Source organism: Daldinia vernicosa (genome assembly GCF_022497035.1).
Source record: "Daldinia vernicosa strain CBS 139.73 unplaced genomic scaffold F5Y00scaffold_23, whole genome shotgun sequence".
NCBI classification, from domain to species: domain Eukaryota; kingdom Fungi; phylum Ascomycota; class Sordariomycetes; order Xylariales; family Hypoxylaceae; genus Daldinia; species Daldinia vernicosa.
The window spans coordinates 309,170-333,644 of record NW_025953939.1 but is presented as its reverse complement, the minus strand read 5'-3'; the positions used below and the strand labels follow the sequence as shown (position 1 = coordinate 333,644).

The 24,475-nt window shown below is 49.2% G+C and overlaps 8 protein-coding genes across 8 annotated transcripts; 6 read left to right on the top strand and 2 right to left on the bottom strand.

Annotated features, from left to right (window-relative positions):
• Positions 1-358: 358 nt before the first annotated feature.
• Positions 359-2,087, top strand: F5Y00DRAFT_77915 (uncharacterized protein). The gene is made up of 3 exons (XM_048014136.1): positions 359-982; positions 1,055-1,355; positions 1,425-2,087. The coding sequence occupies exons 1-3, from the start codon at positions 778-780 to the stop codon at positions 2,047-2,049; spliced, it is 1,131 nt and encodes a 376-aa protein (XP_047864860.1). The 5' UTR covers positions 359-777; the 3' UTR covers positions 2,050-2,087.
• Positions 2,088-3,515: 1,428 nt separating this feature from the next.
• Positions 3,516-4,878, top strand: F5Y00DRAFT_77696 (uncharacterized protein). Its single transcript, XM_048014133.1, has 2 exons — positions 3,516-3,702; positions 3,798-4,878. The coding sequence occupies exons 1-2, from the start codon at positions 3,649-3,651 to the stop codon at positions 4,383-4,385; spliced, it is 642 nt and encodes a 213-aa protein (XP_047864859.1). The 5' UTR covers positions 3,516-3,648; the 3' UTR covers positions 4,386-4,878.
• On the bottom strand, positions 4,412-6,101 carry F5Y00DRAFT_77710 (uncharacterized protein). The gene is made up of 2 exons (XM_048014135.1): positions 5,381-6,101; positions 4,412-5,281 (listed from the first exon to the last, which is right to left on the bottom strand). The coding sequence occupies exons 1-2, from the start codon at positions 5,471-5,473 to the stop codon at positions 4,856-4,858; spliced, it is 519 nt and encodes a 172-aa protein (XP_047864858.1). The 5' UTR covers positions 5,474-6,101; the 3' UTR covers positions 4,412-4,855.
• Positions 6,102-6,583: 482 nt separating this feature from the next.
• On the top strand, positions 6,584-8,511 carry F5Y00DRAFT_77699 (mitochondrial phosphate carrier protein). Its single transcript, XM_048014134.1, has 4 exons — positions 6,584-7,009; positions 7,069-7,857; positions 7,936-8,054; positions 8,178-8,511. The coding sequence occupies exons 1-3, from the start codon at positions 6,716-6,718 to the stop codon at positions 7,999-8,001; spliced, it is 1,149 nt and encodes a 382-aa protein (XP_047864857.1). The 5' UTR covers positions 6,584-6,715; the 3' UTR covers positions 8,002-8,054; positions 8,178-8,511.
• Positions 8,512-11,662: 3,151 nt separating this feature from the next.
• On the top strand, positions 11,663-14,136 carry F5Y00DRAFT_262084 (cysteine proteinase; the record flags this gene model as incomplete). Its single annotated transcript, XM_048011324.1, has 4 exons — positions 11,663-11,701; positions 11,818-11,958; positions 12,029-12,042; positions 12,099-14,136. The coding sequence occupies 4 exons, from the start codon at positions 11,663-11,665 to the stop codon at positions 14,134-14,136; spliced, it is 2,232 nt and encodes a 743-aa protein (XP_047864856.1).
• Positions 14,137-14,409: 273 nt separating this feature from the next.
• Positions 14,410-15,414, bottom strand: F5Y00DRAFT_77618 (Yos1-like protein). The gene is made up of 4 exons (XM_048014132.1): positions 15,127-15,414; positions 15,006-15,065; positions 14,816-14,926; positions 14,410-14,738 (listed from the first exon to the last, which is right to left on the bottom strand). The coding sequence occupies exons 1-4, from the start codon at positions 15,152-15,154 to the stop codon at positions 14,683-14,685; spliced, it is 255 nt and encodes an 84-aa protein (XP_047864855.1). The 5' UTR covers positions 15,155-15,414; the 3' UTR covers positions 14,410-14,682.
• Positions 15,415-15,674: 260 nt separating this feature from the next.
• Positions 15,675-17,401, top strand: F5Y00DRAFT_262082 (glycosyltransferase family 22 protein; the record flags this gene model as incomplete). The annotated part of the gene is made up of 2 exons (XM_048011323.1): positions 15,675-16,134; positions 16,185-17,401. The coding sequence occupies 2 exons, from the start codon at positions 15,675-15,677 to the stop codon at positions 17,399-17,401; spliced, it is 1,677 nt and encodes a 558-aa protein (XP_047864854.1).
• A 2,044-nt stretch (positions 17,402-19,445) lies between these two features.
• On the top strand, positions 19,446-23,360 carry F5Y00DRAFT_77590 (uncharacterized protein). Its single transcript, XM_048014131.1, has 2 exons — positions 19,446-23,185; positions 23,245-23,360. The coding sequence occupies exons 1-2, from the start codon at positions 19,591-19,593 to the stop codon at positions 23,310-23,312; spliced, it is 3,663 nt and encodes a 1,220-aa protein (XP_047864853.1). The 5' UTR covers positions 19,446-19,590; the 3' UTR covers positions 23,313-23,360.
• The last annotated feature ends 1,115 nt before the right edge of the window (positions 23,361-24,475 follow it).

Here is a 24,475-nt window from a genome sequence, read left to right as displayed (position 1 = left end):
TAGTTTTCTCTTGCTTTTTTTTTTTTTTTTTTTTTTTTTTTTTTTTTTTTTTTTTTTTTTTTTCTTGTTGCTGCTGCTGCTGCTCATGCTCACATTATGTAGGTAGGTTATGTACATTAGACCTAAACATCCTACAATTGTTCTCTGCAGATATCTCATACGTACATAATAATCCAAGCCTCCCCTGCGTCACATTGCACATACGACACAATTTAAAATTTATTTTTGTTCTTCTCATCTCTCTCTATCTGTTCTCTACAAGTTGGGGTTGCACTAGACATCAAAGTATCGAAGCAGTAAAAGTAATCTTGATTCCTTCTGCGGCCTATTAGCTCTGTTCCGTCTATATAGGGCTGGTCTGCTCGCTTGGACTGGATCCGCCCTCACCCCCCCTAAACCGCGAAATGAACCAATATTACTAGCTTCGGGCAGCTGACACAACCTTCGACGGAGTTGGACGGATAGCCCCTTGCTCCACCTTGACAATACAGACAGGCATTCCCTTGGGTCTTTAGTACATAACCGCAGTGTCGGTGCTCTGTAGCTTGTTCGAGTTCAGCTCTTGAAATCTCCAAGACCGGGAACATTTTTCCAACAATAGCCTTGTCCGTCATTTTACTTCTTCACGATCACGGCCCCTCGGAAGGAAAAAAAAATAAAAATAAAAAACCCAGTCGTCTGTAGCCCCGCGCCCGTGTTGCGCCTCGAACCCGTCCTCCCCCGTTTCCTTCTTCCCTCTAATACACCGCAACCTATCGGGTTGCAATAGCGCACACAATGGCCGCAGAGAAGCCGTCGGTACTCATCATCGGCGGGCTTGGTTATATCGGACGGTTCTTAGCCCGGTATATACACGAGAACGATCTCGCATCCGAAATTCGCTTAGTAGATAAGGTATTACCGCAGCTCGCCTGGCTTGCGCCTGAGTTCGAGACTGCATGCTCCTCAGACAAATTCATACAAGCAGACGCAAGTAAAGAACGTAGGTCTTAGCAAGCTTCGTTAGACTTTTTCTTTCCTTCGAGCCGTTACTAATTATGAATTTCTCGTGTAGAGGCTTTGGCACGGATATTTGACCGGCCCGATGGCAAACAGTGGGATTATGTTTTCAACTGCGGCGGCGAGACGAGATATTCCCAGGAAGATGAAGTATACAAAGTACGGTCTCTAGGTCTGTCGTTAGCAGTTGGTAAAGAGGCGGCGAAGAGAGGGGTGAAGTGCTTCATAGAGTTGAGCACGGGTATGGTATACAAGTCGAATTCGGCGCCGAGCAAAGAGACGGACAAGCTCAAGCCTTGGAGCAAGATTGCCGTGTTCAAACTTCAGGCGGAGGAGGAACTCGCCAAGATTGAAGGGTAAGTTGACATTCTCAAGTTCTCGAAGAGGGTGGTCGAATCTAACTATAGGCTCTTTTCCCCGTACAGCTTAAATCTCGTCATCGTACGCTTACCCCATGTTTACGGCCCGTATGCATCTCAATGGGTGGCGACGGCATTGTGCATGGCGCGCGTCTACCAAGCGATGGGTGAGGACATGAAATTCCTATGGACCAAGGACCTGTACACAAACACAGCACATATTGACGATGTTACACGGGCTCTATGGTCGGTTGCCGCCTGGTACGACGCTGGCAAGGCCAATTGGGATGAGAAGAGCATGGGCCGGACGCCGACATTCAATGTGGTAGATAAAGGAACGACAAATCAGGGTACGATCGCCGAAATTATTGGCCAAGTATTCGGTATCGAGACTGGATTCCAAGGCCAGCTTCTCAGCAACCTCGCCCGTCTCAACATGGATAGCGTTGTGGATGATGTCAACGACGATGTTCTAGGACCCTGGGCAGACCTTCTCGCCGATGCTGGGATAACGAGACCGGGCCCGCTGACTCCCTTTATGGAAAAGGAGCTGCTGAAGGATACGGACCTCAGCATGGACGGCAGCCGGCTGGAGGCGGTAGTTGGATTCCAGTACCAAAAACCGGTTATCACGAAGGAACTAGTGGAGGAAGTGATCGAGAGCTACAAGAGGATGAAGTGGTGGCCGTGATTTGAGCAACCCTAACAGGAGAAGCTCGAGAAATATAACCTTACATACCCCCCCAAAGACATTATTCACTCGCCTTTCAAAAGCGAGCATGTATAAGCAAAGCAGCCAAACGGCTATGGCGATCCCAAATCCTTCCAAGCCTAGGAAGGGAAAAATCTGGTTGCCAGTGATGACTCCATGATAACGGGTCGACGACGGATTTGGAATTGCAGGCGATGGTAAGCTGTCGTCTCAAAAAATAACTTTTTTTATTCGGTGTACAGGAGCAGAAGACAGGCGACGCAATTGTATTGTACGAGTAGGATATCCCTTTTTTTTTTTTATCCCGCGTTCCCTTCATCAAGAAATCATCATGTCCGTGTATAAAAAAATCCTAGGCGTATGGGGGGTTTTCACCGTACTTAGAGCCGGGACCTAATTCATTCTAATAAGAACACATATTAGAGGCTTAGTTCTGAGCAAATGCTATTGCTATCGACTGCCATGGAGATCTCGTACGCGAGCAAGTAACGTTCCAAGCCGCGCAACCAGAGTTGTCTAGGTATTCTTCCCCGTTGGTTACAGATGTGAGATGTCCTTGTTACATCACATGAAAGTACAAAGACTATTGTAGTTTAAAACCTCGCTACCTGCGCTTTGCATTTCTTTTCCCTTTTCATCCTATCTATGTTTATTGTAGTGTATCCGTTTTAGAGTAAACCTCAGATTAGTATCTCTTGACTACCTAAAGTATATATTCCAGTCTAGGAACAAAAGTCTTTGATCATCAACTCAATACGGTCTAAATAGGTGATATCGTACGTGTAAGCACCAAGCATCCGTTAACCTAGGTATGTTACGCGTCACCTACCTCTCTCGCATCTAGAGATCGGCTGGTAAATGCAGGATAGTTATTAGAAGTGGAACTGCACTTTGGGACGGCAGATAGGTACTGGATGTAAGCACATGTAAGCCACATCCATGCGTACAAGATTGGATGTATGTACTTGCGGTATAGACATATAGTACTATGTAAAGTAGGAGGTAATCCAAGACGCCGCTGTCGATATGTAGCAGTGTAGTAGGTAGCTTCCTTCCCAAGCCCGTTTACATACCTTATTAGCGTATATGTAGTACCCCGCATACACAAGTACATACTATTGAAGTAGGTACCTAGCAATTGACCCCTCCACAGTTGAGCGGCCGCTTATCCCTCAAAACGCAAGCTTGTACCTGGGAGTTGCGTCATGCCTCGGGTCGTCCCACGATTGAGTTGGTGCTGCAGAAGCATATGATCGCTACCAGCTACCTATACATAGAAATACATAACCTATCTAGGTACATATATAAATAGGTAATAACCGATCGATCGAGTTTGGGGACTAATTTAATTAGTCAGGTCGTAGAAACGTGAGCTATTTCCATGTTTCTGGGGGTTTTTTTTTCTTGTTCCTGATTGTGATACCTTCAATCCGATTTTTTTGACCTTCGACGTCGTACGAGCATATACCGCCTAGCCAGCAAATTTTATATACCTACCCAAGCTCCTCTTGATTTGATTTTTTCTTCCTTTTTATATACCTTTAGTCCTAGACACAGCCCTCTAAGACATCAAACGCCATGGCCGCTCCGGCATCCAAGACAATTGGCGATCTAAACGGGAAGTGGGTTTTGGTAAGCCACCACCACCACCACCACCACCATTCCAAGCCTTTTCCCCCCGGAACGTCCTCCATCTTAATACACTACTGACCCAACCCCCCCTACAGAACAAAACCCTCTCCGACCCCGTCGACCCAGCCCTCTCCCTCCAAGGCGTATCCTGGCTCGTGCGCAAAGCCATCGGCGCCGCGACCGTCACCCTCGACACGAAGCAGTACCAAGGCCCGGCCACGCCCCCCAACACCAGCACCACCGAGCTCGTCACGCGCATCGACATCCAGCAGATCGCGACCGCGGGCGTCAAGGGCACCGCCGAGAACCGGTGTCTGGACTACTTGTTCCGCGAGCACAGCGACTGGCTGTTCGGGCGCGTGCGCGGGCGCAGCCGGTGGATCGGCGCGGAGGAGCTCGCCGCGCACGTGGGGCCGGAGGGGGAGGCGCGTAGGACCGGGGTCGTCGAGGACGATTTCGCGGCGAGGGATTGGCTCGAGGAGGGGGAGGGGGAGAAGGGCGGGCCGAAGGGCGAGACGCACGTCTTGAATCACGTCGAGAGTCTGGATGCGGGGTGGACGGCGCTGCAGGTCTGGGGGTTCCAGAACGTGGGTGGGGAGAGGAGGTATGTGCGGAATGTGGTCGTGGCTAAGGACGGCACGTTTGTCAACTTTAAGATGGTGTATGACTGGGTCCCTGAGTAAATAAGTGCCTTGTCATCCAATCCTTGAGAGCGAGTTTTCTCTGGTGTTGAAGCAACTCCCCATCTAGCTAGCTAGCCGTGAGCTGGGGGAGTTGCTCGAACGAGCGATATTTAAGGGGATAAATACGAATTGTCTATATTACGGCGTAATCATCCAATGCTGGTTCGCAATCTGAAGCACATTACATACATACAATTTGCGACTTCGTCTCTGCTCGAGCGTAGCCTCCATGTCTTGTTGAACGGGGGGCCCTTATAGCATAAACCAGCCCGAGGTGTTGAATCCCTCCATGCAAGGAATGCTCCGTAACAATCTCGAGCCCGGTGTGATAAAGCACCTTCTTCCTGTAGCGCCTTTCCCTTAATTGCCCGATCTTGACCCGTTATTTACCATGCCCTCCTGATATCAAACCCCGTCTGGATCATACCGATTAACTCCTAGGCGCTACATCCACTCGCTCATCTCATCCATCACGCCGGTCTCCGCTTAACGAACTCCTCCAGATCGCTCCGCGTGGCAACGCCGAGGACGAATCGCCTACCCTCGTCGGTCACGACAGCAAACTCCTGCTTCTGGCCGGTGCCGGAAGCGCCGCCCTCGAAGAACGCCTCGAGCTCCTCTAGCGGCGTGGCCATGGTGATGACCTTGTACTTCTTGCCTTTGCGCTCGAAGTGCGCCATGGCTTTGGAGATGGGGTCCTCGGGCTTGACCTTGCCCGTGTCGAGCTGTGCCTGCAACACCGGTATGGCGACGTAGCCTAGCAGCGCGCGCGTCTCCGAGTCTACGATCGTCAGGTGCGTGTAGTCGCGCTCGAAGGCGGATATTAAAGCGAGCGAGACGGGGTCCGAGGGGTTTAGCGAGAGAGCTTCGGGGGGCTCGAGATCTTGTACTGTAGCCTAACGTGGTATGTTAGTTAATATTCGGTTTGAGCACGTCTAGTGTTGTAGTATATATAATAATATTAGACTCATTTTTTAAGGGGTAATATGACATACACCTCTATATCGGGAAGACCATTTCGATACGAACGGCTTGGTTCCAACAGGCGACGGACCGACGTGCGCGGAACTGTTGATCGTTTGCGCCATGTCTGTATAAAACCTATGATGCTGCAGGGGGGCTATACCGGAGAATCCTGTCCTTGGCAAAGAGCTTATTTAAGGCGGTCTATCCTTTTCGAATCAAAGATTTGCCTATCCTCGGTAATAGCCTCTTCGCCTAAAGGAAGCCTCGTAGTTCCAAGGTTCGTCTCAGAAATATCAAAAAGGTCAGGTAGTTCAACGTATGAGTAAGAATTTTGGATTTGCTCGAGACTTTGTGGAGTCTGAGATGACGGAAGATATCACGAGCTAGCCGCCTTCCTGACAATTTCGAGGTGGGGGCCTTTTGATGCCCCACGGTGACACAGCTCTAGTGTAAACCACACTTACATACCTACTATAGTTGGAAGCTGCTATACACCAGGTACCGAGGTACTCATGTATATTGACCTTCGTTGAATTGGAATTGACTTTAAAGGTGTATTGTATTTTATGCTTTGATAACAATATGCGTTGAAATTATTTCGTAGACTAAAGGATGGTCGTCCTTGGAGTGCTGGAGAAATATAGTAGCACTTCTAATTGCACCTTTAAGTATATACTGCTGGATATCTCTCGCAAGAAGTCAAAGCCACAACAGATAACTCTATAAATCCCAATTGACCCGGTACGATAAAGAAGGAAAAAGACTCATCATCATCATCTTTATGTTATAAGTCTGTAGATTCGCTGCTTGACCCCCACTAAATCGGAAAGTCTAATCAATTATTGGACCCGGGCAAGGTGAGAATTTAGAATATGTTCTTGTAACAGGGTACATAAGCTCCTGCCCTGCTGCTCTGCCGACCCCTCCGACGTCACTAACAGGAGATGTCTCGACAAGGGAAGGAATCGTATTGGACGTTAAGACTACCTTGGTAGTAACCATACCTTATCTCCGGAGCATCCTTCCCTCATTCCTTTTTCCACCGTTAAACCTTTGAGCCTCCAGAAACCTTCTCCCGAACAACACTTCAAGTCGTCCCATTGTAGTAGCGTGCTTGACAACGGGATATTGAGGTTTGCGACCGACTTCGAGTTGATTGGAATAGGATAACATACCCAAGTGAAACGGTACGTTACCCGTTAAATCCGCTGACACATCGCGGTATCTTAATCCATTGAGTTATTATCCAAGTTTAGACATGTTGTGCCGTGAAGCAATCGAGTTCAAGGCAACGATTGATATTGTTGATAATGAAATGTCTCATACTAACTGGGAGACAGTAGATCGAATCGGACCTAGTCACCATGTCATATTTATTTCCTAATCAGCATGTCCTCCACCAGTCCTTCGGCCCGCCGTTGAACACCAAGGCGCGGACTACTCCGGCTACCAAGGCCACTCCGTACCAGGCCCGTCCGGAGCTCTACGCAGCGTACTCCGTCGTTGACGACGCGAAGAATAAGACGAAGCAGCTCAGCGCCGAGGCTCAAAAGGAGCTTGACAAAGCTAGCAGTGCTGTCAAGAGCGACAGCAAAAAGCTAGAGCTCTACAGCCCTACTTTCTACGCCGCAGCCACATTTGGTGGTCTTCTCGCCTGTGTAAGTGGAACCTATCATGCAATCGCTTTCGAGGGCTGTGTCTCATGTTAGAATTATAGGGTCTGACTCATACCGCCGTCACTCCCTTGGATCTCGTCAAGTGCCGTCGGCAAGTCGATTCGAAGCTGTACAAGGGGAACTTCCAAGCATGGGGCATAATTCTGCGGCAAGAGGGTATTCCGGGTATCTTCACTGGTTGGAGCCCGACGCTGTTCGGATATTCGGCGCAGGGAGCGTTCAAGTACGGCTGGTACGAGTACTTCAAAAAGACGTACTCTGATCTCGCGGGCCCCGAGAATGCGCACAAATACAAGACGCTACTATATCTATCTGCTTCTGCCTCCGCCGAGTTCCTTGCCGACCTCGCGCTATGCCCATTCGAAGCCGTCAAAGTCCGCATGCAGACGACGATACCGCCACCGTACAAGGGTACGTTCGACGGTATCAGCAAGATCACGGCGGCTGAAGGTATTGGTGGACTGTACAAGGGTCTATACCCGCTCTGGGGTCGTCAAATCCCCTACACCATGATGAAGTTTGCTTCCTTCGAGACCATCGTCGAGAAGATCTATGACCGCCTCCCGGGTAAGAAGAGCGACTATGGCACGGGTGCCCAAACAGCCGTCTCCTTCACTGGTGGATACTTGGCTGGTATCCTTTGCGCCATCGTCTCTCACCCTGCCGATGTGCTAGTCAGCAAGCTCAATGCGAACCGCAAACCCGGCGAGGCTTTCGGTGCCGCCGTGGCCCGAAACTACAAGGAGATAGGTTTTATGGGACTGTGGAACGGCCTGCCTGTCCGAATTGTCATGATCGGTACTCTCACTGGTCTCCAGTGGATGATTTATGTAAGTGTTAAACATTACCTTTCCCACGGGAACAAAATCGGTATTAGTTAACCGGGCAATATACTAACGACGGAATAGGACTACTTCAAGATGTTTATGGGTTTCCCTACAACAGGTGGTGCCGCGCCGCCGGAGGAGAAGTAAGGTAGAAGTGTAGAAAGCGAGGCGGTATGAGGATTATTCAGGTGGATGTGTTGGTATGTATCTTGCTCGACCTGCCGTCTTCGTCGCGTAAACCTTGGCGGTCGAGTTTGCCTAGGCTCTAGTCAGGGATTTAGGCGTTTGTGTCGGCTGTTGCCCTCCCTTACTTACGTATATAGTTTATTTTGTGTCCTAGCAAAGTTTCCTGTTACTACTGAATATCCCCATGTCTTAATGTTGCCTTTTACTTTTAGGTAGTGCGAACTACTTCCCTCTCTACTCTAGTTAAACGAAAAGATATTTAAATCTTGTACGCCTATTGGGTTGTCGTGATTACCTATCCACGAGCAAAAGTGCTAACACGACTAAAAGGTATGTCTTCGTATAATCTCTCAGGAAGACCCCTAATAAATCACCCCTTGCAGGACTACACAATCCAGTGAGTGGGCGCCAAGTAGAATGAAAACTAATAGTAAGTAATAACGTTGATAGCCCGTTCTAGACCTATTTGCAACGATGAGCTTGACCGCCTGACGAGTCTTCTCATGTGCATGGTACGGAATAGAGCTATAAGGTAATTCGTCAGGACAAGCCACGGCTCTTACTTACAATATATATAAATTTATAACATATTCATATAGGATTCGTGCATCAGGATCGAATTAATAGCACCGAGTGGCCAGCTATAATATATATCAGTATGCAGATAGGCGAATACCTGACAATATATATGAAATGCGACGCTGATAGGCGATGGTGACAATAATCATATCATGGTGGAGCGGGGTATTCAGCTGCCATGATTTAGGTTGCTTGGATTTCCTGGAAAAGGCCTCAAGCGCACATCAGCTCAAGGTCGTACGGAACGCACGCGGGTATTAGCCCGGGACTCTGTATCAATGCCTTCTAGAAGGCGCCCTACGAAGCAGCAGCAGCAGCAGACATTTCGCAGCTTGGCTGGTCAGCCCTTGCAGGCCTGCCACATGGGCTTTGAGGGGAATTTTAGACCGTGCGGAGCGGGATTGGGCTTATGGGACGCCCGCGCCGCTGCATTCCGTCATTGCGCGTTTACCACACCTTACGGCTGCAGCTCGCTCGTGATAGGTTTGCTCGTTGGCTCGCTCCCGATGCAAGGCGGCGCTTTCTCGGTTCTGTCCTGCGTGCTGATCGTCCTGGGATCGCGTGAGTGATACAAAAGGCCAATTGTTCGTTAGTGAGAACAGCTGCGAGAGCTCGAGCAAGCCGCGGCGTCTCACGCTTTTTTTCACGTCAGTTGCCCTCTAGGCTGACGTTCGTATTAGTAGTTGGCCAACATCACTTGACAACAACTACGGGAGGATAGGTAAGCGCACGGAGGAATATTATGATGTTGTTGTAGTCTGGTCTTCGTTTTCCCGCGATCGAGATGGGATATTCGGCCGAATGCATTCGTCAGCTTTGGGGGCTGATTTACCATTCGTGGGCGCTTGCAGGACCGTATTCAGGGTCATGGAGCGATGGTCGCTGGCTGGCGAGGCTGGCAAGTCTGGCAAGTTTTGTGCCAGGTTTGGATTTAGCATGGCGAACTATCTCCGTTCTTGTCTGGGAGTTTGCCCGCTTGCATACCGTATGTCCGTCACGACCGTTGTTGGCGGCTAATAACCCCACAAAAGTCGATATTCAGACAGACCAGAGATACATAGTATGCATGGTCCTAAGCCAGGTAGGTAATTGGTATCACGCTAAGTGAACAGGGGAACCGATGCCTGCGGAGAAGAAGCCTGATATGATTTGCGGCAGCAAGATGCAAGTTACCGTCTTACATACGTACTGCTGATAAGTGATGGTGATGGTGGGAGTCCACCGCATTGCTGTAACAGTTATAGTAGCAGTCGTTACACTTCTGCATCGATAGCGAGATCGATGTATGTAGTGTACTTGCTCGCCTCGTCTTAATGTTGCCGCCCCTGAGTTAGGAAGAAGGCTGGCTGGCTGGAAGAACTAATAGAAGTTGTCTGTATCCAAAGCATTGGGACCAGTCATCCCTAGTAGGGTCATGTTGATCACCTGCCCCTTCAAGTCTAGAACTTTTAGAATGGTCGAACCACAAACGACGAGGACGCTTGGCTCTGCTTAGAAGCGTGGTAAGTGGAGTTGTTGAGACATAAATTGCAAAAAGGTTCCCAAGAAACTCCCTGTTCGTGGATGGATGTACGTACTGGATTCCCCGGTTCCCCCCACTTTGACAAAGTCGCCGCTTGCTAATTGCGGTAACGTGGGCTTGATAAGTCTTGATTTTCAAGGTTGTAGTACCAAGTTGAAAGCTCCTACGACGCGGCAGAGAGAGTCGTTAAAGGGGAAAAAATGGGAAGTTCCCGAGTCGAAGATGAGTAAGTGAGTAAATTAGCAATAGTAAACAGACGCGATATATGTAGTAGACAGGTACCTAATATGGCTGCCTCGCGTAGTGAGCATGTAGCCATGGTGAATCTCATTATAGGAAAACTGCCGTTTTTGGAACCAGGTCAAAAGCCCGACTGGCTGTCACATCGAAACCAGGGCACCAACCTTAGGTCTGTTACCCATACCAGCCAGAGAGGCCGGGAAATGTAGGAATATGTATATGCAGAGGCTATCTTTGTTGGGTTGTTTAGGTTTAGATAGGGAATCTTTGTACCGAGATACTATTCTCATCCCACGTTGTGTAGTTTGGTAGTAAGTAGCAATAATGAGAAATGTGCCTTGTGCTTCGTGCTTCGCGACTTGATATTTGGAGTTAAGACAAAGTTACGACAGCAGTTACACGACGCGCTTAACAGAAATGTTAATAACTACATGTTCCTACCTAAATAGTATAGAAATACGGAAATACAGAAATACAGAAAACTTGAATAAAGGAAACCACGGTCTCGAGTGGAGAAATAGCTTGGTATTAGCCCAAAGAGCGCTAGTTTCTGGGGGTTACCCCTAGATATATGTGTGTCTGCTTAGGTCAAGGTATTACCCCATCTTTTTAATCTCCAGGCTCTCCAGGCTTTTTTCCCAAGTACTCTAGCGCTCTCCAGTGCTAAAGTTGTGGCGCTGGTTCAGCATGCTTCGGTTGTACCGTCAGCGGCACAACAACCCGGTCATACTTCCGGCTCCTTCAAATCTATCCCCCGATCGAATCCTCTTCCCCTTCCCATCCAACCAGCAATAGTCACTCGCTTTCTCTTTCGTTTCTTAGCTGGCAATTCCTTTTTAACAACTTCAACCTCGTATTCCCTCTCACTTGGCAAATTATCACTTGTCATCTTATAAGTTTTGCTCGCGCAATTCGCCTACTTGTCGCACAAACTACAAAGAAAGCTGTTGGCTCGTTTAAGACGTTCGAACACTTGCGTATGTACTTGTTACCGACGCTCCCCTTAGTTGGCGACCTCGAATAATATAGACTTCGGAACGACGAACAATTCCAACGTCCTTCTCTCTCACGGGACATACGGCTTAAGAAGCGCGAACTTATATCGTCTAGTGTGTTATCTGATATCCGAGAGTTCTCACAGTTTACTGCCGAGGCAGAGTCCTTCGGATGACTATCCCCATCGACTTCGTCCGTCCTCGCTAACCCCCTGCCGCGCTCGGACGCTGGCTTGTCTCGATCGAACTCGCGCAATACCGCAATCCGGTCGCCTCTACGCTCGCAATGGCGAGTTTTCTCAATAAATGGAAGACCAGCGGCGCTGTATGTTACCGAACTTAAGCTTAACGCCGACTCGGATGTGCCCACTTAACAAAGTGCACCTCTGGGGTCTCGAGCTACGTATAAGGCGATTGTTAAACATGCTGATGTGTTTCTAGGCGGCCTCGAGTTCGGCAGGCAAAGATGGGCCGAAGAAGAAAGAGGAGCCTCCGCTAGAGGTCACCCCGTTAGAACGGATGCTTCAGAATGCTGGCGCGCCCAGGCAAGACGGAAGCGACAAGTTCTTCGGCATGGAGAACGTAAGTTTATCTACTATATACGCACATATATACCATGGTTTTTGGAGCTACACTAACTTCAATTGTATAGTTCGGCAATACTTGGTAAAGACGAGACGTTTATTTTGTATATTAGAGACCATGATCTGACCGACGCATAGCTATTGCAACTCGATTGTACAAGCCCTCTACTATACCGTACCATTTCGAGAGCAGGTGCTTAAGTTCCCGCCATTATCACCCTCAGATACCCCTAACGGAAGCCGACCTAGGGTTAACGTCCAAATCCGAGCTCCGGTTGCGAACGGAAGCGCACACGGAGGCGCAAACGCGAAGAGAGGTTCCGTAGCTGATGCGATGGAGAAGAGGAAACAGATTAACTCTGGCCAAATCCAACCGGTTCGACCAGAGGATAAACCCGACACCCCCGAATATAAGAAGAAGCAAGCGATGCTGAAGGGTCCTATATTAGAGTTGGCACAAGAAAGCCACGAAACCTACGGGATGGATGAGTGCACGTTCACGGGCCTACGAGATATTTTTATGACACTCGTAGATAGTACTGTTCGTACCGGGGTTCTTAGTCCGCAGCGCTTCCTAGAGATCTTCAAGCGCGATAACGAGATGTTTCGCAATTCGATGCACCAGGACGCGCACGAATTCTACGGGCTCGTTTTAAACGATATAATATCGAACGTCGAGAGCACGGCTAAGCGGTTACTTAACCAGCAGGTCCCTTATAGTAACGGTAGTGTTGAAGAATCGCTCAGAGCAGCCTTAGGGGCAATTGCCAAAACCTCGTCGAACGGTATAAATTCTCCGGGGACAGGCTGGGTGCATGATATATTCGAAGGCGTGTTAACATCGGAGACGAAATGCCTCACCTGCGAGACTGCTTCTCAGCGAGATGAGACGTTCTTGGACTTGTCGATTGACTTAGAGGAGCACACCTCAGTGACTGCATGCTTACAGAAATTTTCGGCGGAGGAGATGCTCTGCGAGAGGAACAAATTTCATTGCGATCATTGCGGAGGCTTACAAGAAGCCGAGAAGCGAATGAAGATCAAACGCCTGCCCAAAGTGCTAGCATTGCACTTGAAAAGGTTTAAGTATACGGAGGACTATAGTCGGTTGCAGAAGCTGTTCCATCGCGTAGTATACCCGTATCATTTAAGGATGTTTAATACGACGGAGGACGCTGAGGACCCAGATCGGCTGTACGAACTATACGCCGTTGTCATCCACATCGGCGGCAACGCGTACCATGGACATTACGTCTCGGTCATCAAAACGGAAGATCGAGGCTGGCTGTTATTTGACGACGAGATGGTCGAACCCGTCGATAAGCACTACGTCCGAAACTTTTTTGGGGACAAACCCGGTATGGCTTGTGCATACGTGTTGTTTTATCAAGAAACGACCTACGAGAAGATGCGGGCCGAGCAAGAGGCGGAGGGTCTCGAGGAAGTCCGGATCGCCAGCGAAAAGGCCGGCGTTGCTCAAGAAGATGGTCAGCCGAACGGTTCAGCTTCCGGATTGTCAAGGCAGCTAACACAGCCGGTTCGACCACCCGAAGATCGCGAAGGGTTAACCACTCTAGATCATGCCGCTACGGCACCCGATATGTTCATCGATCCAGCTGCTCCTTCGCCGGCGTTATTACCCCAGTTAGACGGTGCGGTACCGCCCAGCCCCCTGATTTCGGAAAGAACGGATACGACCAAGGGCGAAGCAAAGTCAAAAGAAGAAAGGAATCGAGAAAAGAAAGAAGCCAAAGCTCAAGAAAAGGCGCGGAGGGTGGCAGAAAAGGAAGAGCTCAAAACCAAGGGGAAGCAGCGCAAAGAGGCCGACGCGCGGTTGCGCGAAGCTCGCAAAGCCGAACAGGAGGAATTGAAGAAAGCTGTCGAGGCAAGTAAAAAGACGGATGAAGAGGAAGACGAAGCCAGTCGCAGAGAACAAGATGACAGCGTTCCGTCGCTGCAGAAGCCGGATAGGAGTAGCAGATCCATGTCAAGAAAGAGCTTCGGGTTTTTAAATAGAGACAAAGCAAAACGGGATAGCCTGGAGGTTTTGCCCGAAAACAAACAGAACGGCGAGAGCGCGGGACCCAGCCACGACAGGCCAGAGCAACAGTTCAAGCGTAAGAAGAGCTTCAGCTTTAGTCTTGGGCGAAGAAAAAGCCATAGTACCCTCTCGTAAAAACGCATAGGAGTTAGGGGAGCATCATTGACGGTATCGTTACTCTTCGTACCCTAGCTAATTAGCGCAAGGGATATGGCATATATGGAGTTCTGGGGGTATCAAAAGAAATGCAAATGTTCTTGAGCATTTACGGAGGATGCGCGCCAAAGCTGAAATTCGTTTTGGATACTCTGTAGAACGAGGTTGCTTCTGTTTCTCAGTAGCACTGTGAGCGTAAGATGTGCTCACATTGTGATGGATATTCTGTATAATAAAGCCAGACGCCGGAGCTCGTAACCCTTGTAGTAGCAGAGGTACGAAAAAGAAAAAAAAGACGAGCTTCAATCGCCATCATCTTGGACCGAATCTTGATTGTATAGTGTTGACTTGACGTGTCGCTGTCACTCGAAACCTCCCTTCGCACGACAGCGCGTCTCACATTGCCGATCTCATTTTAGCCATATTACACCAAACCAAAGTGTATGTACACCCGAACGCCTGGTTGAAACCGAATGCAAGCCCCTATACGTCCGCCATCGCTCGTCATACTTGCATATCCCCTCTCTAACCCAAGACCAGCTCGTAGAGTATTATTAAAGTGTTGATCGCTATTAGAGGAACTGCTCTGCTGGTTAGCCTATAGTATCGATACCTCATAAAGCGGCTTCTCTCCCGCAAAACGGGGCCAAGCACGTACTTCTCATAACCATCCGGACGCTAGCGATTAGGTTGACGACTTTTGCCTTTACGCTTTGGGAGTCGGGGCCGGCGCCGAATGCTGGGTCGAAGGAGGTGGACGAGAGGTTTACTATGTAGTTACGAAGGCGTGTTAATTGGTATTGCACAAAGCGACGAGTTTCGTACGGTGGGTGGGAATGAATGCATACTGCGTGCTAGGAAGCGGTCTTCGGACAGGATGGCGATTGCGTTTATGAGGAGGATAGAGACTATGATGGCGTTAGCTGCTGCTGCTGCTTTCCGGTAGGGCGTCTAAGAGAGATTCTATACCGTAGAGTAGGTTCCCGAGGAGAATCATTTTGACGGGCCAGAGTCTTGGGCGACGTGTTAGAATTTGGGGAAGCGTGAGACTGCCTCTGTCAAAGGGCGATGAATCAAAGGTTGTAGGTAAATCGCCTACCTCTTACAAGACAGGTGTCGACGGTGCGGCGCCAGGTTGTGGAAACTGTCCATTTGCCTTACGTAAACACGATTGAAGCATTGGGGCGGTGCTTCAACACACCAGCCACGCAGCCACGTGTAACTTGGTTCGAACAGATACTCCTTAGACAGAACTTACACAGAACTTCTCGAAACGAGATGAACTGAAGTAGTACAACAGCAGGTCTGTCAACAAAATGGGGGTTTGAAATTACAATCTAAACCTATGCGCTCATTCCAAATTGATATCAATTGAGTTTCACATTGGGTGTAGCCGTCTCTTCTGAAAACCCACGTCGCACCCTCACATCCTCTACGTATAAGCTACCAATGGCGGCTCTCGGTATGCTATAGCCTATTGGTATCGCAGTATTTAATAGCGAAATACCCAACTTACCATGGCAATAGACTTACTTCTGTCGCTGGCTATACCTGCCTTAATAATCGTACACCTCTTGGTGGCTCCATATACCAAAGTTGAGGAGTCTTTCAACATCCAGGCCGCTCACGACATTTTAGTGTACGGGACGCCCACCAAGGACGTGCATCAGCGGCTCTCATCTCAGTATGACCACTTCGACTTCCCTGGCGCAGTTCCCCGCACCTTTATTGGCCCAGTCCTACTAGCGGGGATCAGCCAGCCTATCATCGCGCTGGTAGGCTTCCAGTACGCACAGCTGATCGTGAGAGGTATTCTGGGGCTCTTCAATGCCGGAGCGCTGTTGGTGTTTAAGTCCAAGGTGGAAAAGGCGTATGGAAAGTCGACTGCTAGGTGGTATGCGTTATTGCAACTTAGCCAATTTCATATCTTGTTCTACGCTTCTAGGACACTGCCTAATATGTTCGCTTTCGGCTTGAGTAAGTGGTCATTGAGTTTGAAGAGAGTCCTTTATATTGACGATTCATAGCGACGTTGGCCTTTTCTCAACTAATAGGAGACCCGTCTCAAAATTTGCAGGCTTGGAGATATAAATTGGCTATTGCGTATCTCACCATAGCTACCGCCGTATTCAGGTCTGAGTTGGCGATTCTCATGGTGGCCGTCACCCTCTATGGTCTAGCTCTCTCGCATATCTCTTTAGGCTCTTTAGGAAAAATCATTCCCGTCTTCATCGTCTTCTTTGCTATGTCGTTGTTACTCACGATACCAATCGACTCTTACTTCTGGCAGAAGCCGCTGTGGCCGGAACTATGGGGATTTTACTATAACGTCGTTCTTGGCTCTTCCTCTGAATGGGGCGTCTCTCCCTGGCACTACTATTTCACGTCGGCCTTGCCTAAGATCCTCACGAACCCGTTGAGCTCGACCGTCCTCATTCCTTATGCGCTTTGGAACGCTGGGACGAGGAAACAGGCTCAATCGCTAGTGATCCCTAGCCTTCTGTTCGTGGCGATATACTCTCTTCAGCCACACAAGGAAGCCCGTTTCATATTCTATGTTGCACCACCGTTGACAGCCGCAGCGGCTTTGGGGGCAAATTACATCTTCGCAAGACGTAATAAGTCTATCGTCTTCTTACTTAGTTCCGTTGCGATAGTTGGCTCGGTACTTGTTTCGTTTGGCCTTAGTACCGCCATGCTTATTATATCTTCTCTCAATTATCCCGGTGGCGAAGCGCTCTCGGAACTTCGTGGTCTCGTTACCTCGTCTTCCTCGTCCGATCTTCAGACCATCATGGTTCATACGGACGTACTGTCATGTATGACAGGAGTAACACTCTTCGGGCAACATCCTTACCCCCCTAATGATCGGCACCCGGCAAATAGATTGACGTTCAATTACGATAAGACAGAAGATGAAAACATTTTGCGGAGCCCGTCATTCTGGGAGAAGTTCGACTACGTGCTTACCGAAGATCCGGCTTCGACTATCGGCCCTTGGGAGACGGTCGGTGTAGTGGAGGGTTTTGCCGGAGTTGAACTAATCAAACCGAGTGCGCCCTCCGGCGGCGACATTGAAAATGGCCAAGATAGAATATTCGGCAGAGGGGCCCTCGTGAGAAGAGTGAGGAATTCAGTTAGAGCGCTAACTGGTGGTTGGTGGATTGGTCCGAGGATGGAGCCGAAAATACACATACTCAGAAAGATGCGCAAGGGTGAGGCTAGACGAGCTGTAACGGAGTAGAGATTTCTAATAGATAGGCTGAAAGTCGAAATCGATTGCCGAGCTCGGCATTCCATCCCCGATATGGCTTTACGGCGCCCGCGGACCACATCGGATGCGAGAAGAAGTGGAAATGTCCGGTGACATCGAACGCCGCCCCGCTGGTGTGCGTTTAGAAAGGGGCTGACGGGACGTTACGAAAGTATGTAGCACATCGCGGTAGGCACATCTAGATTTACCATAACGTTTGCAGGTCCGCCTCGTAACCAATCTAGCGAGTCAGCCCAACACCATCAGATCGGCCGTCTCACAGCCCCCAATTTAGAATGTAACCCAACGTAGCCTTACGCACATATAATTTGAAGCGCTCAACCAGCCTCGCCAGAGACCGGCATTTACACATTTCAATACCACCTATGAATTCCGGCATGGCTAAGCATATCTTTTTATATCAATGTACAGGCGATGTACAAAGTACCTAGACTGGTAATTCACGATGTTCACCTCAGAGCAAATTAATATAGCTTAATGATACGAGCAAGATGTGTCAAACGGGAGATATATTAGTAAGGACAAGCATATGGTAAAAATCAGGGGTCTTGATTTAAGAGAATAGGCTATTACTAAATATTAGGGACCTCCTAGGATATTTTAGAATCCACAATATAAATGTCAGTGGCAGCCGAGGAAGCATAGCAATCTAGACCCGCGGCTATGCGCCTGTAGAGCTGCTGAGGTGCGCTTAAGACGTGCTATTTACAAAGAGATTCGTATCATATAATATACCAATTTTAGAAAGGGGAGAATATCGTGATGAGCCTCACGGGCTAAGAGTTGCGTACGAGCACATGAAGATGCGTACGATACGTATTATACCCAGCATCTCCTTTTAGTGGCCTCGTAACGGCGACGCCAAGAATAGCCCAGGAGGGTGGTCCCCTGGTATGCATGTAGGCGGGCGCCACACTAGCTAAGGGTCCACCCGAAAGTCAGGGTCTCTTTTAATTCGTCCTAATTCAAGTTGCTCCGCCTGGTGCAACCAAGATGCATACACTACAACTTAGGTAATTCATACATGTACCTAATGTATAAATCTTATTGCGCAACTGCGATAAGCTTGTTATATCATGTACGCACCGTATCATTGATAAAGCAAGGAGTACCTAATTTAAACATCTTATCCGGTTGTGAGTTACAGGTATTGGACTAAAGTACGGTTATAGTACTTAATATTATATTATCACAATCTCATTTTAGATAATCGAAAACAGCTCCAACTTTTTAAGATATATGCACGTGTCGAGGACTGGGACGTCGGACCTTTGAAAGATGCGGGTTTCGCCTTAGTCCCGGACCCAGTGAGTTGTATGTGTACCTGAAACTTGGCCGATCTGCACGACCAATTCAGCACATGCGCACCAAGTAGCGGCAGGAGCAGGCAATTACAGGCAATTACCTGGTATAGTTCGAGGTACCAACCAACTACCTCAGTACATGTACATTATGTATGTACATTATGTACGTAGAGGTACGAATACTCGAACTTGAACTTTCACCCCCAGAAATAAAACGAAAGGGTAGAAAGCGACGGGTGACACACGACATACTATTACCTATTCATACAATCCCGACCAAACAAAATATATTGAATCCAACTTCCTTTTCTTCCCTTACTTTCTTGTCTATTCTTGTCTATTGTCCAATTCACCTCGGCATCACTTTGACAGTCTTGTCGCATTCCACCGCCACCTTCTTTGGCTTCAATGTTCTTTGGTAGATTTATAGTGGGTAATAAGGACGAACTAACCGTCTGGCTGGCCGCCTGCTTGTGCGCGCCTCTGTACTACTGTACTACTACGCTGTATCATTATTCACCCCCTTGGTCCTTGGTGGACGACGATCACAGCCAAACTAAATAACATCACAATCTCGCTTTCGAGAGCCCGTTGGGTGGAAACTGGGCACACAAGTAAACAAACACAACCCTCCATTTGCAGCCATTACAGCCACTACAGCCATTACAGCCATTGCAGCCATTACTATTATATTCGATACATTCGACGAACACGCGACACCACCAAGCCATTCGTCTTATCAATTAGCTTATTTTTATCCTTCCTAGTAAATATTACTTGGCTTCACGATAGTCTCGACGATTACTTAGCGATTACACGCCAGGACCACGGCAAATTGATGGTTTATCTAGGCACATGTTGGTATACCCCGCGAAATCACGGCCGACGATGGAGAACGATGCACATAACGAAGGCTCCCGACGACGGGATCGTATAATGGGGAAGCTATTTGGCAGCAGCAGTACGGGTAAGGACAAGAAATTGTCCAACGAAGAGAGTGCAAACGAAATATCCGACTTTCTTGGTCACTCAGACCGGCTGACCGTTTCTCACCCTGTTCCTCAGCCACCGTCAACCTTTCCCAGGGGCCCACCATCTCTGGCTCTTGATACGTCTAAAGTTAGCCGATTCCCACAAACTCTAGGGGTTGAGAATGAATCTAAGCAGCGGGCACGATCACGCAGCCCTTCCCGACCCAAGAAAAATAAAGGACTCGTCGTGCGGTTCGCCGATAATTATCCCGAGATCATTGGCGAAGGAGGTGACGAGTGCGAGACCATCGTTGCCGAGATCGGCAGGAGGAAGAGATCTAAATCTGCACCAATTTCGGCGCCGATACCGCCTACAAAAGAAGGTCACGAATATGCTAGGCAAGCCGGGGCGTTTCAAGAAGTACAGAAGAAGGAAGATGAATTTATACCCGGCCCTATACGTCGGACCCAGACGGGCTTTTCTACCATCTCAGATTTCCGGTTGGAGGAGCCGGGGCCTGCCCCTATTTCCAGTCCGCCGCCGCCTAAGCCTCGTGCCGTCCCGGCGGGCGAAGGAAAGTCCCGCTTCTTAGGTGCTAGCAGCCAGAAGGATGAAAACCGCCGCTCGTTTATCGAGATCCACCAGCAGGAGCAACGGCAGGCTGAAGGAATGGCGTTTGCAGAAGCAATGCGATCTGCTAGCGCCAACTCTCACCACCAATGGGACGATCTGACTTCCTCCCCCGAGCCGGTCCGAAATTCGCCGCCGCGCCTCAAGCAAATTCAGGTACCGACCATGCAGGAGCCGACGCCACCTCCGGAAAGATCCATGTCTCACCGGGACCAGTCTTCGGTATCGCCTTCGCTGCAGGATTCCATCTCTTCGGTATTAAGAACTCAATCCACGAGATCTCCCTTGCGGCCTTCACCCATACCGCAAGCAGCAGCGAAAAACCCTTCCACCGTATCACCAGCACCCCCTTACCATGACCTACCTCTACCACAAATCCCGTCTTCCTCTAATAGGTCGCCTTTACCCCCTTTACCTACTCATGATGCACTACCGGACTTCGACATGAACATAGTACCCACTATGTCACAACGACCAGTGTCACCCGACGAAGTACGCGTCAAAACAACCCACACCGCTGACAGTCCTACGTCTCTGTATTCAAATTCCGTTCATTCGACTCCCGATGTCTCTCACAAGGCAACACCGATTACGCGGAATCCTTCGCGCGGATTCCCACCTTCTCCCGAAAAAACTGCCCGCAGGCTTCAGGAAGCGGTAGTTTCGCCACCTGACGTCGACGCGCTAGAACTATTTATTGTTCGTACGAAGCACTTGTACGAGTTGTTCCGTCTGCACGCGGAGCAATATAGGCCCCTAGGCACCTCCCGGCCCGATGATATGTGCCGAGCAGCCCTGTGGTGGTTCCTGAAGGGGAGAACAGCTCTGGAGACGATTATTAGAAGTCGTCCAGCAGACCCCGACGAGCCTCGCCTTCTCATGGCCAGGTACCAAGCCTATACGGACTTGGCAAAGGGGTACTGGCTATTAGAGCAAGCCCTTCCCGAGATTGCGGAAGGCAAGTATAGCCCCGTAGATGGCGAGTTGGGCGAGGTTAGGCAGGTTTTGATATCTAACTTGAGGAAACTATCTGGGTCTATGAAGCGAAATGGTTTCCTACCGCCCGAGGAGCCTTTCCTCCCGCAAACGATGGACAAATCTATCTGGGTAGAATATCCGGCTGTGAGCCAAGATATAGTTGCCCTTCTCAATGGAGTTTGGGGGTCGGCTGTTGCCGTCGTAAATCAGCCAACTCGTTCTATGGAGGCGCTAGAAGCCCTCCCGATTGGCGATACTACTAAATACTTTGTTTTTGGCCGCGTGATGACCAACGTATACTTCATGGAACAGGGTACGGACTCGAGACAGGCTTGTTTCCCTTGTATGTTGTCTGTCGTTCGGTCGCAGAACGACCCAAACCTCAACTTCGTCATCGCTAGTCAAAACTGCTCCGTTTCGTTGCGCATACAGACAGACAAGAACGCAGGCCTAACGTGGCAAGATGTTAAATGGAGACCAGATTCTCACCAGCTAGACGTCAAGTTGCCCCGAGGCTTTATGCTCGCCATCGAATGCTCGCAGCAAGACTACCGGATGCTATGGAGCATGTACGACTTCAGCTCCAAAGTCCAATCTTATTTATACCAACGAAAAGACGAAGTCGTGAAGCATACTACTGTCCTTCGCGGCTTTCACTATTTCGATGCTAACCCTCAAGGAAGGACATTCCCTAAGGAGCCTATAGGACAATGCTCTATAGGGTTGTTCGAGAAGCTCCTCAAGGAGAATAGTCCGACCGGACCCAGGACCTTCCACCGGGGTTTCCGACTCGCCGTTGTCACCGGGCCGAGAATAAGGACGCTGAGCGGAGTAACTCATTTGTTCTCGCCACAACTTCCTGTCAAATTCGCCTTGTTACGGGGTGAGCAGCGCGCGCCGGTCCTCCAACTGGATTTCAACGACGGGAAGGACAAAGGGCGGATGGTTTTGACGTTCGACGATGATCGAGAGCGCGAGATGGTATTGAAAATGATTACAGGGACGTATGTCAACGAGGATGAGGAGGTTATTACGGAAGTCCCATTAGAGGGCATGAACATATCGGACGGCGTCGGTGATACGAAAGGAGGCCTTCCGGCTATCCAGCGCCTGCCTTGGCAGCGTGCTCGTATCATCAACGACAAATATTCAGAAGTCCCGCCTACGGTATTGGCGGAGAAGCTCCGGGTTGAAATCGAATCGTTAGATAAAGGCGGAGTTGGCGTGGTCAGCACCATTACGGACCGAGTCAATGTTGCGCCTGGCGAGCTGAAGCTCAGGCTCGGCACTAAAGATATTCTGACACTACAGGTTCTACGGCACGCGCAGGTCGATCTAACGGTTTCCATACTAGAGAGCCTTGTACCTCGAGAATCGCATCGCGAATTTCAGGGCTTGCAGAATACCATCCAGCGTGGGCCAACAGTACGTACCTACAGGTTTCCGAGCTTCCGGGACTTGCATGCATTCCAAGCGGGGCTCACGGGATACTCGGTACTCTTCGACGGTATCGCTGCGAGCCTGAACATCTCGCGGCGAAGGATGGTGGTACCCATTCACAAGAAATGGGAGGCTGGCACTACGCGAGTTCAGGTGGTGCAGCAAGAAAAGACGGTTCAACTACTAGCATTTTTCGAAGATTGGTCCCACGGACAATGCATGGGGTTCATACTCAAGGGAACCGACGTGTTCGAGTCGTTCAACCGAAATGGGAAAGCGGGCTTAAAACTAGCTGACGCCAAGTTCCCGCTGCCGAAGACTCCGCATGAAGGCGGTGACAAGACGGATGAGATGGCATTCCTGTGTCTGGACATGCCCGATTTTGCTGGCGAACATGATGACATAACGATATTATTCGAGGATAGTTTTGGTAAGCTTTATTTATCACGTCTTGAACTTGTTTTATTTTAGGAACTAACGATTATACAGAAAGAGATAGACTTTGTTCGGTTCTTCCCGCGCCGGTCAAGGGGTCGCGCCTTAGTAGGGGAAAATGATGGAGTTGGGCACGATGATTGAACGAGAACATGATTCATGCAGATGGTCTGCATAAATTTGCACCGGAAGGGCGTTGAGCCCTGTAGAGGTAATGCTATGTCAAGATACCCCCTCTGCCCCTGCGGTTATTCGAGCACAAGAGGTGCTTCCCGAGAGGCGCAAGGAAACACGATGGCAAATCGGCCTTTGCATCTAGACTTTGGTTGTTGAAGAAGACAATGGAACCTCGATAGAAAGAAAACCTTGAATTTTTATCAAAGTCCGACCCTCTTAGCTTTATACTCGAGTCTGCTTGTAAAAGAAATATCATAGGGACTTGCTTACATATTCACAGTAGATGCCTAGTCTCAGCCGAAGTCCGAAGTAGATAAATGATAACTCACCCAATTGACGTACGTCATCGTTTCCCCCCTGATCCTCGTGGCCTCCAACTTAGTGGATACTTTTCGCGAAGCCCACTACGTAATCACACAATGTGCAAACGCTGCAGTCAGTTCACTAGTCACTAATGCGAGCTGAATGCATACATTAGGTACCTAGATGCATTCTATCCATGACAGAATTGCTCACCCATCCCTTGTTCGTTCACAAATCAGGCATTGTTATTTGTGCAATGTTCAAACTAGGCTGCTACATATTACTATGTAGCTTATTAGCTTGATAATATCTGTTCTCTCTTCTGCATTGCCATGTAAAAACTCTCCCTCGTAATTTATTTTTCCTACATAGTATTCTACTTCGTACCTTGCTCGTGTTAGTGAGGTCATCGGTCAACCCCCTGTGCTTTAGGGGTAGGTTTAAGTACCTATACGTTCAAGGATCCTTAATCGATAACAAACCCGACAGCCCTCTCCAGCGTGGGAGGGGTACATACCATTCACTATAGAAGTACACAGCCCGCCTAGGACCTAGGACCTTAGACCTTAGGGCAGACAAGTTGCGACCCTTCCAGCCCTTTTGTCGATATTGTTCGACAACCTTTTACCTGCAACATTTATTGCGGGCAAAAAGCTTCTTGAAGGTTATTCCCCCTCCCCTCCCTTATTATTAGGCGCACCCGATATAAAGGGAAATGCACGCGGGAAAGATCGCGTCGGGTCTGGCCCTTCGTCGCCGGACGCAGTCGAATGCTAGTATGTAACCGGTTTTTTTTTCTGCTTCT